The 14,876-nt window shown below is 37.6% G+C and overlaps 1 protein-coding gene across 1 annotated transcript; it reads left to right on the forward strand.

Moving 5' to 3' along the window:
* The first annotated feature begins 1,627 nt into the window (after positions 1-1,627).
* stc1 (stanniocalcin 1) lies at positions 1,628-14,306 on the forward strand. Its single transcript, XM_079897541.1, has 4 exons — positions 1,628-1,912; positions 11,564-11,706; positions 12,234-12,445; positions 13,326-14,306. Exons 1-4 carry the CDS (start codon positions 1,798-1,800, stop codon positions 13,606-13,608), a joined length of 753 nt encoding a protein of 250 aa, XP_079753667.1. The 5' UTR covers positions 1,628-1,797; the 3' UTR covers positions 13,609-14,306.
* The last annotated feature ends 570 nt before the right edge of the window (positions 14,307-14,876 follow it).

Raw genomic sequence — 14,876 nt, forward strand, 5'->3', positions numbered from 1 at the left:
TAATAAAGTTCAGATTGAACCTCGCTCCTATGTCATTGTAAAAACAGGGTCTAATGTATCAAAACAAGTTTGATCATTTTGCACAATGTCTGTTTTTGCGGTTTTGTTTAATCAAATATTGCTTTTTAAATTGTGCTGAAATGCCTGAATATGCTGTTTAATGGCAGGTTCTCTACAGTATGTGACAGCTTAACCCCATATAGAGTCACGACATGAACAAGCAAAACACAAGTCAGCATGACTTGTCCTAAATTTATATTTTTTCCCCTTGGCAATAAGGTGGAAATGTTTAATAGCTTATTGTAGTTAAAAATCAAGGTGTGTGTCTATACCGAAATTCACAAATTAACCTATATTGTGGGGGGAAAGTGGGTCAACTAGCCCCAGTGATAAATTAAAGGGTGTTCAGAATAAAACACTTTTCTTTCATTTTCCTTCAAGGCTTAAAATAAGCAGGGTTTTTTTTCACTAAACCATGACTGTGCTGATTGGGCGAGACTTCAGTGTAACATCACTCGTGCGCTTCTGCACGTGCGCCGTGCGCGAGCTTGAGTCCGCGAGTTACGAGACGCGTAAAGTCAACAATGATGGTTTCCATGAGCCACACGATTTGTGTCAATAAACTACGCAGTTTATCTCTCAGCTAGAGAAAATTCCGCCTGCTTCACCGACAATAGCGCCATTATAGTAGAGGGTCCATCAAAATGCCAAAGCGATAAAAATGCGAGTCATTTGAATAACTTCAAATGTTATTTCTCAAAGACAGTTAAGAAAAACAAAGAACGCAATACATTTGACTAAAACGCGATCCTGGTAATCACACAGTGCCAAAGCTTTGTGTAGACAGTTGAAATATAATAGGCTAGATGGATTACTGAATGAAACAAAAAAGATAAAGAAAAACAAGCTCTCATTGTTCAAAGCGAGTAATGAGATTTAGACTTGCATTACACTAACAGGAAGGGGGTTATATGGATGCCATGTTATCTAATAGGCAATTTTACTCATTTAAATCTCAATTTAAACTCTCTTTTTGATACATTATGTGTCAGACGCTGGTTCGTTGCTGGTTTTAAAGGAGTTTGGTCACTTTTGGGCTTGTCTGGCATGATAAACGAGCCAAAACCAGCAAACCTTCTAAGACTGTTTTTTTTTTTTTTTTTTTTTTTTTTTTTTTTTGGTTGTATGGAACATAGTTGCTGTGTTTAGAAGCATATGATAAAGTTGCACAGTATAACCTACTAGTATGTTGTCTGTTTGCTGGTTTTAGATGGGTTTTGCACTGGGAGAGAAGCATTTATTTATTTTTTTCAGTAGGGTAAAGTTGAGCTGAATCACACATAAGCTCTGTTATACATGAGACAAGCTCAGGTCTGTCTCTCTGAAGTATGTCTATTTGTATATAACAACAGTGCGCGAGGATGTGTGCGTTTTCCCCAATCACCTTTCCCAAGTCATAAGGAACAGCAAACTTTACGCCATACGAGAAGCCCATTTAAATGCTACGGATCAATGAATGAAAGTTTGAGCTGTGGCTGTGTAAGAGCGCCTGCTGTGATGTGATTGGGCTGAGCGGCGAGCTCGTGATGCTCGGGCACATATAAAGCGCGACCTGCGCTCCTGTCATGCACGCGGCTGGAAGAAGAAACTGCTGAAGAGATCAGCCGGACAGACAGACGGAGCCTTCATGATACTGCCCACATCACACGCATTTCCTCAACCGCACACCGCGCAACACCTAAAGGAAACCCTCTTTTATTGCCCTTCATAGAACCCCCCAGTGTCATTTAGTGAGAGATGCCGCCAAGGACCGGACTTTTGCTGCTCGCCGTGCTCATCGCCTCCGCGTATGAACTGGATCTGAACGAATCCTACTCGCCCAGGAGAGCACGCTTCACCCACAACAGCCCCTGTAAGTAGGAAGCGTTCGGGAATAATGAGCCGGTTGTGTGCTGATGCGCGTGCATTGGGCTTTTGCTTGGTGTATAGGGTAGTCAGATCATATGAGAGCTGTCATCTCCTCTTTGATGAGCTCTCATCCAACGCATCTATTGACCTGCTCTGTGACAGATGTATTAGCTATATCATGTTCATCATCCTCTGACCCGCATACGAGGACTCATCATATCTCATGATGAGCTGCTTTTGATGCATTGAGCGCGATGAATGAATGTGAATGATGATGGTGATGATTCCGCCGTCGCTTTCAGCCTCAAAAGCAGGAGTTTCTACATTGGGGGGAAATGCTACTGCAAAAAAAAAAAAAAAAAAAAACCTGTTAATTGCTTACCTTACCACATAACGCTAGCTTTTAAAGACAACAGCTTTTACTGTAAAATTAAAAGTAAAATCTATGAATTAGGCCACCCTATAATTTAAAAGAATATGCATTTAACAAGGCAACACATACACTTTTAAAATCGTGTATCTTTTAAGGAAAAAGTATGAATTGCATTATTATAGGCTATGTAGAGGAAAAATGTGTTCAGTTTGGCAATACAATAAACGCATACCTTATTATTTACAGAAAAAAGTACTATATTATAGACTTTAATGGCACAATGTATGAATCTCCTTACTGTTAATGAAGATTAATGGCCAAATTCACTGCATGCAATCCATCACATTTGTTTAGATTTTCCAATCTGGATTGGTCGACCATGTCAAGAGTGCTGGTATTTTATATAACAGAACTGGTGCACTTCAGTTTGCCGAGGGTTCCAACATGCATTTGGCATGTAAAAACATAACTGGCCAAATTCTGTGTGGAATGTTAATCTTAACTTCTTATTTATAGAAGCATAATTGCATCCTCATAATCATCCAATGTACTGAATATCAGTATGGCTTTGTCATGCTGATATTCACTATTACAGCATTATTGCTTGTGTGATAATTGCATTATTTTGTGTGTTACTCTGATAGTGTTTTGCATTTGTGTGGGTGACACTGGTTCTGTCTTAATGTTATTATTAGCCACAGTTCTTCCGTTTTTATGATCTTAAAGTCATCATGTAATCTTCCATATTAGCACAGTTTACTGTAGCAAATATTTTAATAGCTTAACGTTGGTATTGACATTATATAATTTAATGGTATATCATCACTGTATTGATTTACACTAAGTTCTGGCTACCAGGTTACTGTTAAACAAAATGTTGTTGTTGTTTTTTTCTTTTCTTTTTCTGGCATCAAATTGGACAGGTAGATTTATCAAAGGTTCCAAAAAGGGGGTTTTCACAGGATTGCTACAGAAGAACCATTTGTTCAACCTTTCAGTGAACAGTTCTTAAAAAAACATGTTTTAGTGTGAAGAACATTTTAAGGTTGCACTTTATTTTACAGTACGTGCACTTATGTGTACTTACCTGACAAAATACTGGGTAATATAAGGTAAGTACATGGGTTAAGGTTAGGTTTAGGGGTAGGTTCAGGGTTAGTACCTATACCCAGTTGTTGCGATTACTATAAGTGCATAATATGTACATTGGGAACAGGACTGTAAAATAAAGTGCTACCCATTTTAATAATCTAAAGAACCTTTTGTGGAATGGAAAGGTTCCAAGGAACGATCAATCCCAATAAAGAACCTTTTTTTTTTTTTTTTTTTTTTTAATGTAGAACATTCAAAATCTCAATATGGACAAAACAAAACCAGAGTGAAATCTCAAAGGGTGATACAATTAAACCCTCTTATAGAGGACAATTTAAAAATAAAAAAAGAACATTTTCACAAACATTACATATTTAATCTCTACAGTGCTTTCTAAATAGATATACATCATTGTTCCATTACTCATTTTCTGTGAAAAGCTGATTCACTATATAAAAGGCTTTCCCCGGTGAGGTCATTCTATCCATGTTCCAGCTCTCATCAAATACACCTGAACCAGCTAACCAAGCTCTTCTGGTTTATTTGAAAATGACAGGTGTAGAACATCCCACAGCAGGTGTAAAGATTATGCAGGTAGAGAATTGGAGGGTGTGCGGTTCGTATACTCTAATTTGAATGGAGTTAGGATGCTTTAAAGGACATCGTGTACACCTGAAAGGGCCCAAATTACAGATGACTAAATGTTCTGACTTACTGCTCATTATATTGAAACTGAAGATCTGGTGTCAGTGTTACAAAGGGTTCTTGCTTTGTCAGTAATTAATATGCTGCAGAGAAAAGCTTGTCCAAGTGTCAAATAGTGGATCTGTGTGTGGTGTGGGACGCTCAGTTCCGTTCTGTCTCTGGTCAGGACGTGAAAACCTTTGTCAAACTCCACTTGGTATTTGCATAACTTCCTGTTGTACTTAGTTGCCAGGGAGACATGTACTGACTCAGTGCTTTTGAGACAAAGCGACACTGGTGCACCAATAATTCCAAAAGAGCAAAATGAACAGTATATACTTTACAAAACATAATACGTAGGGCATATTCCCAAAAAAAAGAGTATTGCTAAAAAGAAAAGGTGTTTTTTTATTTTTATGTTTCATTTATTTGCAAAATATTTATTGAGATCTGTTTTATAGAGTTAATTTTTTTACAACTGCAATTTATTAAGTTTGTAATGTTGTTTATATGTCTATGTGGTGTTTTTAATGTGCTTTAAGACAAACCATGTGTAAATTCATAAGTCAACACCATTGCTGAGTATTTTCTCCTTAAAACTGCAGTGAACCAAAGACAGTCTCAAAAATGTGTTTTGAAATTGCTGGTGTTTCTGACATCACAAACTACCTTGTAACCAATCAGATCAACGTGTGAGGCAAGGGTGTAGAGTTACATTCAATCTATTTTACGGCTTGAAGATTTTTTTTCAACCAAAAAGAACAATGTTTAAATATGTCATTTTGGTGATCAAAGATGAGTTTTAAGGGATAAAATTGTCGTCTACAGGGGGACTTTAAGGCTCCTCTGTGTCAGTGTCGTTGATGAAACGACCAATGGGATCTTCAAATAGTGATTAAGTTGAGTGATTAAAACCTGAATAAGAAGAACCGGCAGATTTTCATTTTGTACTCACACATTTAACTTAAAATGATCATGTAATCTCAACTTAAATATTTTTAGTAGTGGAAACTTGGCCCGCTTTAACTTGCAAATTCAGTAATTGTTAACTTGCTAATTGGTAACAATGTTTTGAGATAATTAGCATAGCATAGCAACTGCTGAATAAGTATGACAAGATAAAACATTTAACGTACATCTGTTCTCAATCCAAGCTCATGCTCCACTCGTCACCGTGATGGTAACCCTTTCAAAAATCCCAACATAACAGAAACTCGTCTAAATTAGCATAGCAAAACATTAAACACTACTAAATCTCCCACCTAATGTTAATATTGCACAAAAAACATTATATAACACTTAATTTTAGCATTTATTCTTCCTTTCAAGTGGCATGGCAAAGCATGCTGGGAAATAGGAATCCCAGCCCAGTTTCAGTTAAATTTAAGTTTGTCTAATTTAAAAGAATCAAGTTCATAAAACAATGAAGCAAATTTACAGTAAGTTTACAGTACATTCGTAAACTATTGAACTCTACTTGAAATATTAAAACAATTGCAATGCCGTCTCCAAATCTGCGAGGTACAGCTGAGTCATGCATTTGAGTCTGGTGTGGAACACTGACAATCAGGGCCACAAGTTCAAGTCAGGGTCACGCGCTGTGCAAGTTGAAATCTGAACAGGTAGCTATGCAAGTGTAGAAAATGAATTATTCATTCCAACAATTCATCCTATTAGTCTGTGTGTGTGATATCACCTGTCAAGAACAGTACATAGGAGCTCTGATAACTTACCCAGTTGAGGTTTTACAGCACTTGATGATACATGACTGAGTAAGAGAGAAAGCAAACACAAGACTGCGCATTGTCTATTGATGTGTTTTCCTGGATCTCAGATGAGTCCTGACCTGTCAGGGCCCATCACAGTACCCTCAAAATGATCAGAGTGAGCAGGCCAAGCTGTATTCAAGTTTCATTAGTCACAATATATCTAATCATCATGCCTGTTTTCCCACTGCAATACAATAAGTGCTCTATGAAAGCATCAAATGCAATATCAAACCCATATTTTACACCTCTTCCCAGCCATGTGCAGTTTAAGTGAAGGGACATCCCCTTAACGTTGTGGCCCAATTCATCCGTAACCGTACTTTCCCCTGTAAGGTTACTGATGACGTCTAGAGGGGTGTCTGATGATACAAAAAAGGCCCTCTTATAATCCAATAACAGTAGCAAAATCCGAGTAATTTAACTTTGTTTTATGACGGTCCCCGTATTTTTCCTGGGAGATGCAGTGTAATTTGGCTTCATCATGCATTTGAATTAAAAATACCTTATTAAAGAGGGTATAACTGAATGTAATGATTTGGATACTTAAATGTATGTTATTTGCAAATGTATATTAAATGCAATTAGTTGAACTTAAGTGTTTTTTTATCCACTTAAGTATAGGACTTATCTTTATACTTCATAATTATTTATATCGTCTTTGGAATATGGTTTTGACAGTATGAGTGTACTGTTGAATGTACTGTCAAGCATTTATGGTACAGTATATTAAAATATATTTTTCTATTGAAACCTGTATGTCATGTATTTGAATTAGGGCTGCACAATTAATCGCAATTAACATGAAATCGCGCTTAAACTGTTTTGGTTTGTTGCGATTATGAAATCGCAAAGGCTGCGATTATTTTTTATTTGCAGCTTGTCAGTGACGGACTGCTCTGTGATCAGTAGCAAACCATCTGAAATCACTGCGAGTTTAAGCCGCTTATAACGTGTATTTGAAAAAGCAACACGCCAAAAATCTTTCCAAACATGAAAAGCATTTATGAACCTCCTGTCCAACAAAGGACAAGAAATAAAAATAAAAATTCAAAGAGTTTCAATCTTCTTTTTATTCAGCTACAGCGATGCCCTTAGGGATTTCCTGGAATGACTTGAATTGTCTACTTCTGTGGCAGGCATATTTGGAGTTTCTGCTTGAGAGCGCCCTCTGGCTTTCAGATGGAGCAGCATTTACTACTGAGCACAGAGCTGTACTTCACTGACAAGCTGTGCATAAAATAATCGCAGCCTTTGCCAAATTGTGTGTGGTTTTATTTCGATTAATCGCGCAGCCTTAATTTGAATATATTTTTAATTACACCTTTGTAATAATGAAGTTGGAATTTAGTACATTTAAAATATAATAACTTTAAATTTAATACTGAATAACACACAACAGTTAAAATTATAATCAAGTGATTTGCATGTGCATACTAAAGTATGTTAGTCAACAAAATAAGTGTACTTCTTTAAAAGCACAACAAATGAGTATTAAAACATAATGATTTAAATCGTTCTCTAAGGTAAAACTTGTTTTGACATGATTACAAAGTGTATTTTTTAAAAGTGGACTTAAGTGTGTTAAACAGTCGTGAAAGTTTACTCTATAACTCTCATATTAGTGCCATTTTATTTCAGTAATATAATATCTGGTCAGTTGCTATTTACACTAAGTGAAAATAGCAATAGATTCTACTTTCACTTTGTTAAAAAAGCAGCATTTTCTTTGCAATAAGTGTAAATAGTAGTTAGATGCTATTTATACTTATAAATAGAGGCAGACACTATTTGCACCTCGCAGTGTTGTTGTACATTAAATGGTATGCAATAATAACATAGAGTGTAAATTATTATATTTATTAAAATTATTAAATGAGGATTTAGACCGTACCATAGTACTGAGACAGCACTCATTAGAGTTACAAATGATTTGCTCTTATCATCCGAATGTGGTTGTATCTCTCTATTAGTGTTATTAGATCTTAGTGCTGCATTTGACACTATCGACCACAACATTCTTTTGAATAGACTCGAAAATTATGTTGGTAGTAGTGGAATAGCATTGGCATGGTTCAAATCATACTTATTTGACCGTTATCAGTTTATAATAGTAAACGAAGAGACGTCATATCGATCACAAGATCAGTATGGTGTACCACAAGGCTCAGTACTAGGACCGTTGCTTTTCACCCTGTACATGCTACCCTTGGGAGATATCATTAGGAAGCATGGCATTAGTTTTCACTGTTATGCTGATGATACTTAGCTGTATATTTCTTTGTGCCCTGACGAAACTTACCAATTCACAAAATTAATGGAATGCATAGCTGATAACTGGATGACCAGTAATTTCCTACTACTTAATTCTGAAAAAACAGAGATACTAATTATTGGATCAAAAAACTCTGCACGTCATACCCAGAATACTGTCTAACACTTGATGGCTGATCTGTCAAGTCTTTGTCGTCGATTAGGAACCTGGGTGTGCTCTTTGATACCAATCTTTCATTTGAAAATCACATTTCTAGCATCTGTAAAAACACATTCATTCATCTTTAGAAATATATCTAAATTATAACATGCTCTCAATAACAAATGCGGAACAGTTAGTACATGCGTTAATGACCTCAAGACTAGATTATTGTAATGCTCTAATGGGTGGTTGCCCCGCACGCTTAATAAACAAACTACAGTTAGTCCAAAACGCAGCAGCTCGAGTTCTTACCAGAAACAGGAAGTATGACCATATTAGCCCGGTTCTGTCAACACTGCATTGGCTCCTTGTTAAACATCATATACATTTTAAAATATTGCTGATTACTTACAAAACACTAAATGGTTTAGATCCCCAGTACTAAACTCCTAAAATATTAGGCTGCATAAATTAGGTCAGCCGGAACCGGGAACACTTCTCATTACACCTGATGTACTCGGAGTCGTTACATCATGAGAAGAATAGCGTCTACGCTAATATTAGTCTCTCTGTTTATCCCGATATTTACCGCAGTCCGCCGGATCCAGGCTGTATCCAGATTTGATGAAGGACCTGCGCCTAGACACGACAATGCAGCCCTGAAGTGTCAACTAGACTCTCCCCTGTGAAGGCCTTCTTCCCTTCACTTCCCCAGATAAAACATTATCAAAATGATTCCAGTTCGCATGGATGACAAATGACAAAAATTATGTATTATGCTGGCCAGACAGGTAGACGGGGAATCTGGCCAGACAGGTAATTTGGCAATGTCAATTTGTAAAGAAAGACTACGCGCCTGCGCACATATTCAAACGCGCATACCTATAGACTAAACACATAATATGCATGTGCACACCGTCACAGTTTTCACAGATTCACATTTTTGAAGTTTACATGGAGATGACCCTAAGTTAATAACTAATGATCTTTGCAATGGAAGTGAATCAATCAAAACTAACTTTAGCTGGACAATAACTTTCTTCTAGAGCTGCTGTAAAGCCGAAACAATCTCTGTTACATTCATTTCCTATTATCACTGTAAAGCTGCTTTGAAACAATCTATATTGTTAGAAGAGCTATATAAATGAAGGTGACTTGACTCGATTAGTGTAAATAGACACTTTGTATTAATCTACAAGTACAGTTAGTACAGTAAGTAAATATATATATAGGCTACTTTTAAGATTTTAAGTGAACTATGAGTGCACTTCTTTTTCACATGGGTAACTAGTCTAAAAGCACCCCAAAGGCTAAGACATGGGTCAGCAAGACACCTCAGGTTAGATCACATGAGTTTGTGCACAGCACAGCACAATTTGAGGCTTTTAGTCATGTATTCACAAGGACAACTGTTCCATTGATAAGAGAGGCCAGTCCTGGAAACATTTCATCGTCACTTGACCTGACACCAACAGCAAATGTAGGAAAGTGATACAACTGTATTTGATATTAAAACGAAGATGTTTATCATTTTTGTGACTCTGTCATAGCTCAGGAGACTAAATAGAGTTCTCAGTTGTGTTTCATTGAAGTATCATCTTTGTCTTGGATGCTTCTCCTTAAATTCCCTTGGATGATTAAACCCTTAAATTGACATAATAGTGGTGCTTTACTGTTTACAAATTGATCCCATTTACTTTCATTGTAATTATCTCAATGTAACCCTGATTTTAGTTTTCGTGGTAATCAGCATTGTCGCAAGTGCTGTCAATTGAGTTTAGCTCACATTGAACCCGGAATATTCTATCAATGTGCAGATTGAGAAAATGGCCTTAACAGAATGTACTTCTGAGATCTTGCCCTAACCTGCTCCTCTGGACAATAGACATATTCACTGCATGACATTTGGGGGGTTTCTGGTTATTTCAGAAGTCTGCCTTTTGCCAGGAGCATTGACACAGCAACACACAGCCTATTTTTTCTTCAGATACAAAAGTGAGTGTGTAGCAACACCAGTCTCTATGACACACACACATACACCCTTGAGGTTCTTTCTCTGCATGGCATGGGATCCCGGCCCCGCAGGCTACGAATTTGTGCGGCAAAATGTTTATAGTCTTTGGCGCGGAACTGTTGGAGGTGGTGGTTTTGGGCCTTTTACTCACCCCGCTGAACGTTATTGTCTTGTCACATGTAAGGGTAATGGAAACAATGGGTCTTGTGCCAAAAGAGACAGTCAGCAGAACCTAATATAGAGTGGCACACATGCCCTACACCCCTCTCTCTCACTCCCTGACGACAGGGGCAAACACAGGGCACAGAATGCCCAGACTACTACAAGAACCCCTCAAGGCCTGCTGTGGGTATTCTTCATTCATTGGGTCACAGTTCCAAGAACAGAAAAATGGCTGGAATACCCATAAAATTTATGGCAGAGAGTGGAGTGGAGAAATGACGCCAATGCTTGGCTCAGTTATTATACATTTCAGGTTGTCAAGTGGCTAGTCAAGTTTGTTGTTATTTGTCCTTTTAAGACGAAATTTGGCTTGATATCAGAACTGAATGGAAACTCTCACCATGTCACACATAAAACCCTAGTACTCGTGGAGCGTTCCCGTTTGTACAACTGTTCCCTCAGACTGAATGGTATTTAAACATCCCGTGGGCTGGAAGGTGATAATGAGAATGTGTCCCCTTAAAAATGATCCCATGTTCACTTGTAAGCAAGGTGAGGAATTAATTATCTTGCCTAAATGGTTTTACAAGTTCATCGGTACTACACAGAATGTGTTTCTACTTAAATAATTTCCCATGAGAATATGTTCCAGCATTAACTGCCCCATACTTCCACACTGGAAGTCCAAACAGTCTCCAAAGACTGCTCCCTCAACAACCCTAAATGGCTTTTCTCCAGGTATCTGTTCTTTGAGAGTGTACAAGCTGAACTATCCATGTAATAGAAGGAAGTTAGTTTATTTCATTGACTGCAAAGAGAATTACTCATGGATGGATGGATACATGGATGGATGGATGATGGATGGATGGATACATGGATGGATGATGGATGATGGATGGATGGATACATGGTTGGATGGATGATGGATGGATGGATAGATACATGGATGGATGGATGGATACATGGATGGATACATGGTTGGATACATGGTTGGAGTACATATGTGTATTTCCAATTATTTCTGGTTTGGATTTGCCAAAAGATTTTGCAGTCATTTATGATTTGATCCACTGACAATACAATAAGGATAAATGTGGTCAAGAATGCTTTTAGGTTCTTGTAATGTAACAGTGGTTTTCTTTTTGCAGCGGATGTGGCACGCTGCCTGAACAGTGCACTCCAGGTGGGCTGCGGTGCCTTCGCCTGTCTTGAAAACTCAACGTGTGACACAGATGGCATGCATGACATCTGCAAGTCCTTTCTCTACAGTGCTGCTAAATTCGACACTCAGGTATGTGTTTGTATACAATTCATGGCAAAGTACAATAGAAATATATCAGTTCATCGATGGAAACACAATATCCTATTGATGTCAAAGACGCCTATTCACAGACAGGAAGAACCTAAGGGTAAGGAACCTAGGATTGGATTAATCCTGTCAAATGAATGCTGCTGAATCCCACAGAGATGGGACTGTACTCTGAAAGGCCTGATGGGAGCTATTATTTTCAAAAGTTCTTATTACAGAGTGATTTAAAATGGCATTCTTAATTGATTAGTCTTATATAGAATATGCCACACTAAATGTTGCCTTAGTTTGTCACCCACCTCAAGCACCTCAAATTCTTATTACCAAATTACTTTATGAACTGATTCCTCAAAAAGAACTGGTTCAAAAGAATGACTTGTTTGAGAACCGTTTCTACTTGTTACTGCCCAAGGTTCCACTTAATTAAAACTAAATTCTCCAGTTTCATGAGATGAGTTGAAGTCACCGTTCAAGCCTGTGCTTGACGTGGTTTCCTGTTCATTTTGCAGGGAAAGGCTTTTGTGAAAGAAAGCTTGAAGTGCATCGCCAATGGCATCACTTCCAAGATCTTTCTAACAGTCAGACGGTGTTCCACCTTCCAGAGGATGATATCGGAGGTTCAAGAGGAGTGTTACAGCAAGTTGGACATTTGTAAAGTGGCCAAATCAAACCCAGAAGCCATTGCGGAGGTGGCTCAGCTACCCAGCCACTTTCCCAACAGGTAAGACTCTTGAACAGAATGAAAAGATTCTTATGGTATATACAAAAACACAGAAGGGGTTTCAGGATTGTTGACCTTACCATTACGCTAAATTTGTGAATTAAAGAATCAGTTAGGTGGATTCCCTTGTGCAAAAGTACTTTTATTTGTAATGAATGTGCACTTGTATTGTACTTCAAATCTTAAAAGTATATTTAAAAAAAAACCTGTACTTGCATATAATATAATATAATATTAATCAAATTAAAGGCCACTTAAGTGAACTTAAAGAGAGTACACTTGCATGTTTCTTAACACACTTAAGTACAATGAGTATGCTCAAGTGTACTTGTTTTTCACAAGGATTATTGACCAAGGCCTAATTGAGTTGCTTGTGTACGATTTAGCAGTGGTGAACAGATAAGGGATAAGAGTTTAAATCTGTCGTTTTGTCACGATACGATTCTCTTAGCCGCTATACGATTACGATTTGCTTAGATTCAGGGGTATATTGATCGATTTCACAATATTATGTGCCTATTTTACATAACCAGTCAGATTAACTTACATATGCATGCAACCAAATTATATAACATGAACATTTAACTGGAATTTGCTCATCCAAAATACTATATATATATATAGTGCAAACTCCGCAAGTGTCCAGTGAGATAGATTGTATATGACTTCATCGTTATCTGTCATGAGCTTGCTAGAAAAATTCACTGATTTTGTGGCAGCAACCAATATAAAAAAAAAGAATAATTTGTGTCATTTGAAAACGATTTTAGCACGTTCTTTCGTTTCAGATTCCCTGCATTATGCAGCTTTCTAATGTAGCTTAACCATCAAATTTGTTGACGCACCCGGCTCAGTGTGAGTTTTCTCTGTCTCGCCGCAGGTTTTATGGGAAACTACTGCAGAGTCTGATGGAGTGTGACGATGAGACAGTGGACCTGGTGAGGGCAAATCTGTTGACCCGATTAGGGCCCGAGATCACCATGCTCTTCCAGCTACTGCAGAACAAGCCGTGTCCGTCTGCTGCAGTTCCTACTGGAATGGAGACTCGTGGTGGGTGGCGGTGGTCTGTCAGTCCCCATGAATACAAGCACCAGCCAAATCTACGCAACAGAGATGCCTCCAATCTCTTTGGCAAGAAACGCAACATTGGTGACAGCTCTTAACTTCAGACCAATTTGCCAGTCCAAACTTAGCCATCGAGCACACATACACAAACGCAAAGTGAAAACACACACACACACACACACACACACACACAAAAAAGAAATCAAGACAAAACAGTGGTTTATTTTCAAAGGCTATACAGGGACACATTCCTTCTCAACTGGAAAAAGGCATGCACCAGTGCGAAAACATCTCGAATGTCAAATTCTATGTTTATCATTTCATTTTCGATGAAAAGCGTTTTACGCATTATTTCGAGGGGAACTCGGCCTGGTTTACAGACCGATCCGTGTGTCGTCGTGAAATCTAGCGGGAGTCATCCTGGCCATAATGTAGAGAGCTCTTAGATAGACTTATTTCCATGAAAATATCTCTAGAAACGAAAGAAAAAAAAAGATAAATAGCCATTTGTATATGAAATATATCTTACAGAGATTACAGCAACGAAAATGTATCTGTATATAAACTGAATCTAGCATTGATGTGAAATAGTTGGCATGTGTTATAGAAATAAGAGTGTACTATTTATTTATTAACAGATATTTTACTACTACTCTAGCTGTTAATCTCAAATTGCCACTAGCCTTTTTGTGAAACTCTCCCATTTGGTGAGAGCTATCTTTAAAGATCTATGTGCAGGAATTCATTAAAATACCAAAAAACTGAAGTTCACTTCAAACGCCGTAAATCATAAGCATCGAGTACAGCAACAGTAGATGTCAGCGATCCACACTGGACGACAAGTCATTTTTTATAAAATGAGTTAGACATGCACAGGAAGGGAGAGGTAACCTCTCTCCACATTCCTTCGGCTTCGTTTCTTTAGCTTTTTTCCCCACATTTTCTTGACTCTTAGATCGTCTCTCTATTTATGATCTGTTCAAGTAGTACAAATAAACTCTGAGAGGAAATTCAGTTCGAAGCCCTGTTAGCGCTACGTCTAAACACATATTTTGGCCAACTTATTGGACAGATGAACAAATTACTCCCTGGTGAATATGACATGCAGAAGTGAGTTCAAGCGCGCTGTTCCCAGCATTGCTGAGACGACAAACAAAACAAAAAGAAAAAATCAAAAAAAAAAAACAAAAAAAAAAAAAATCTAAATGTCTATTTAAAAACGTATTAATTGACTTATTAATATTTATTTTCTTACTATATTATTTAAATGTTTATTTTATTACGTTTCTGTGGGCAATATTAGTTCATTCAGCAAGCATCGGTTTACAGATATTGTGCTTTTTAATTGCTTAGGCGTCCGTTTTTG

Source organism: Squalius cephalus, assembly GCF_949319135.1.
Source record: "Squalius cephalus genome assembly, chromosome: 16".
In the NCBI taxonomy this organism is placed as follows: Eukaryota; Metazoa; Chordata; class Actinopteri; order Cypriniformes; family Leuciscidae; genus Squalius; species Squalius cephalus.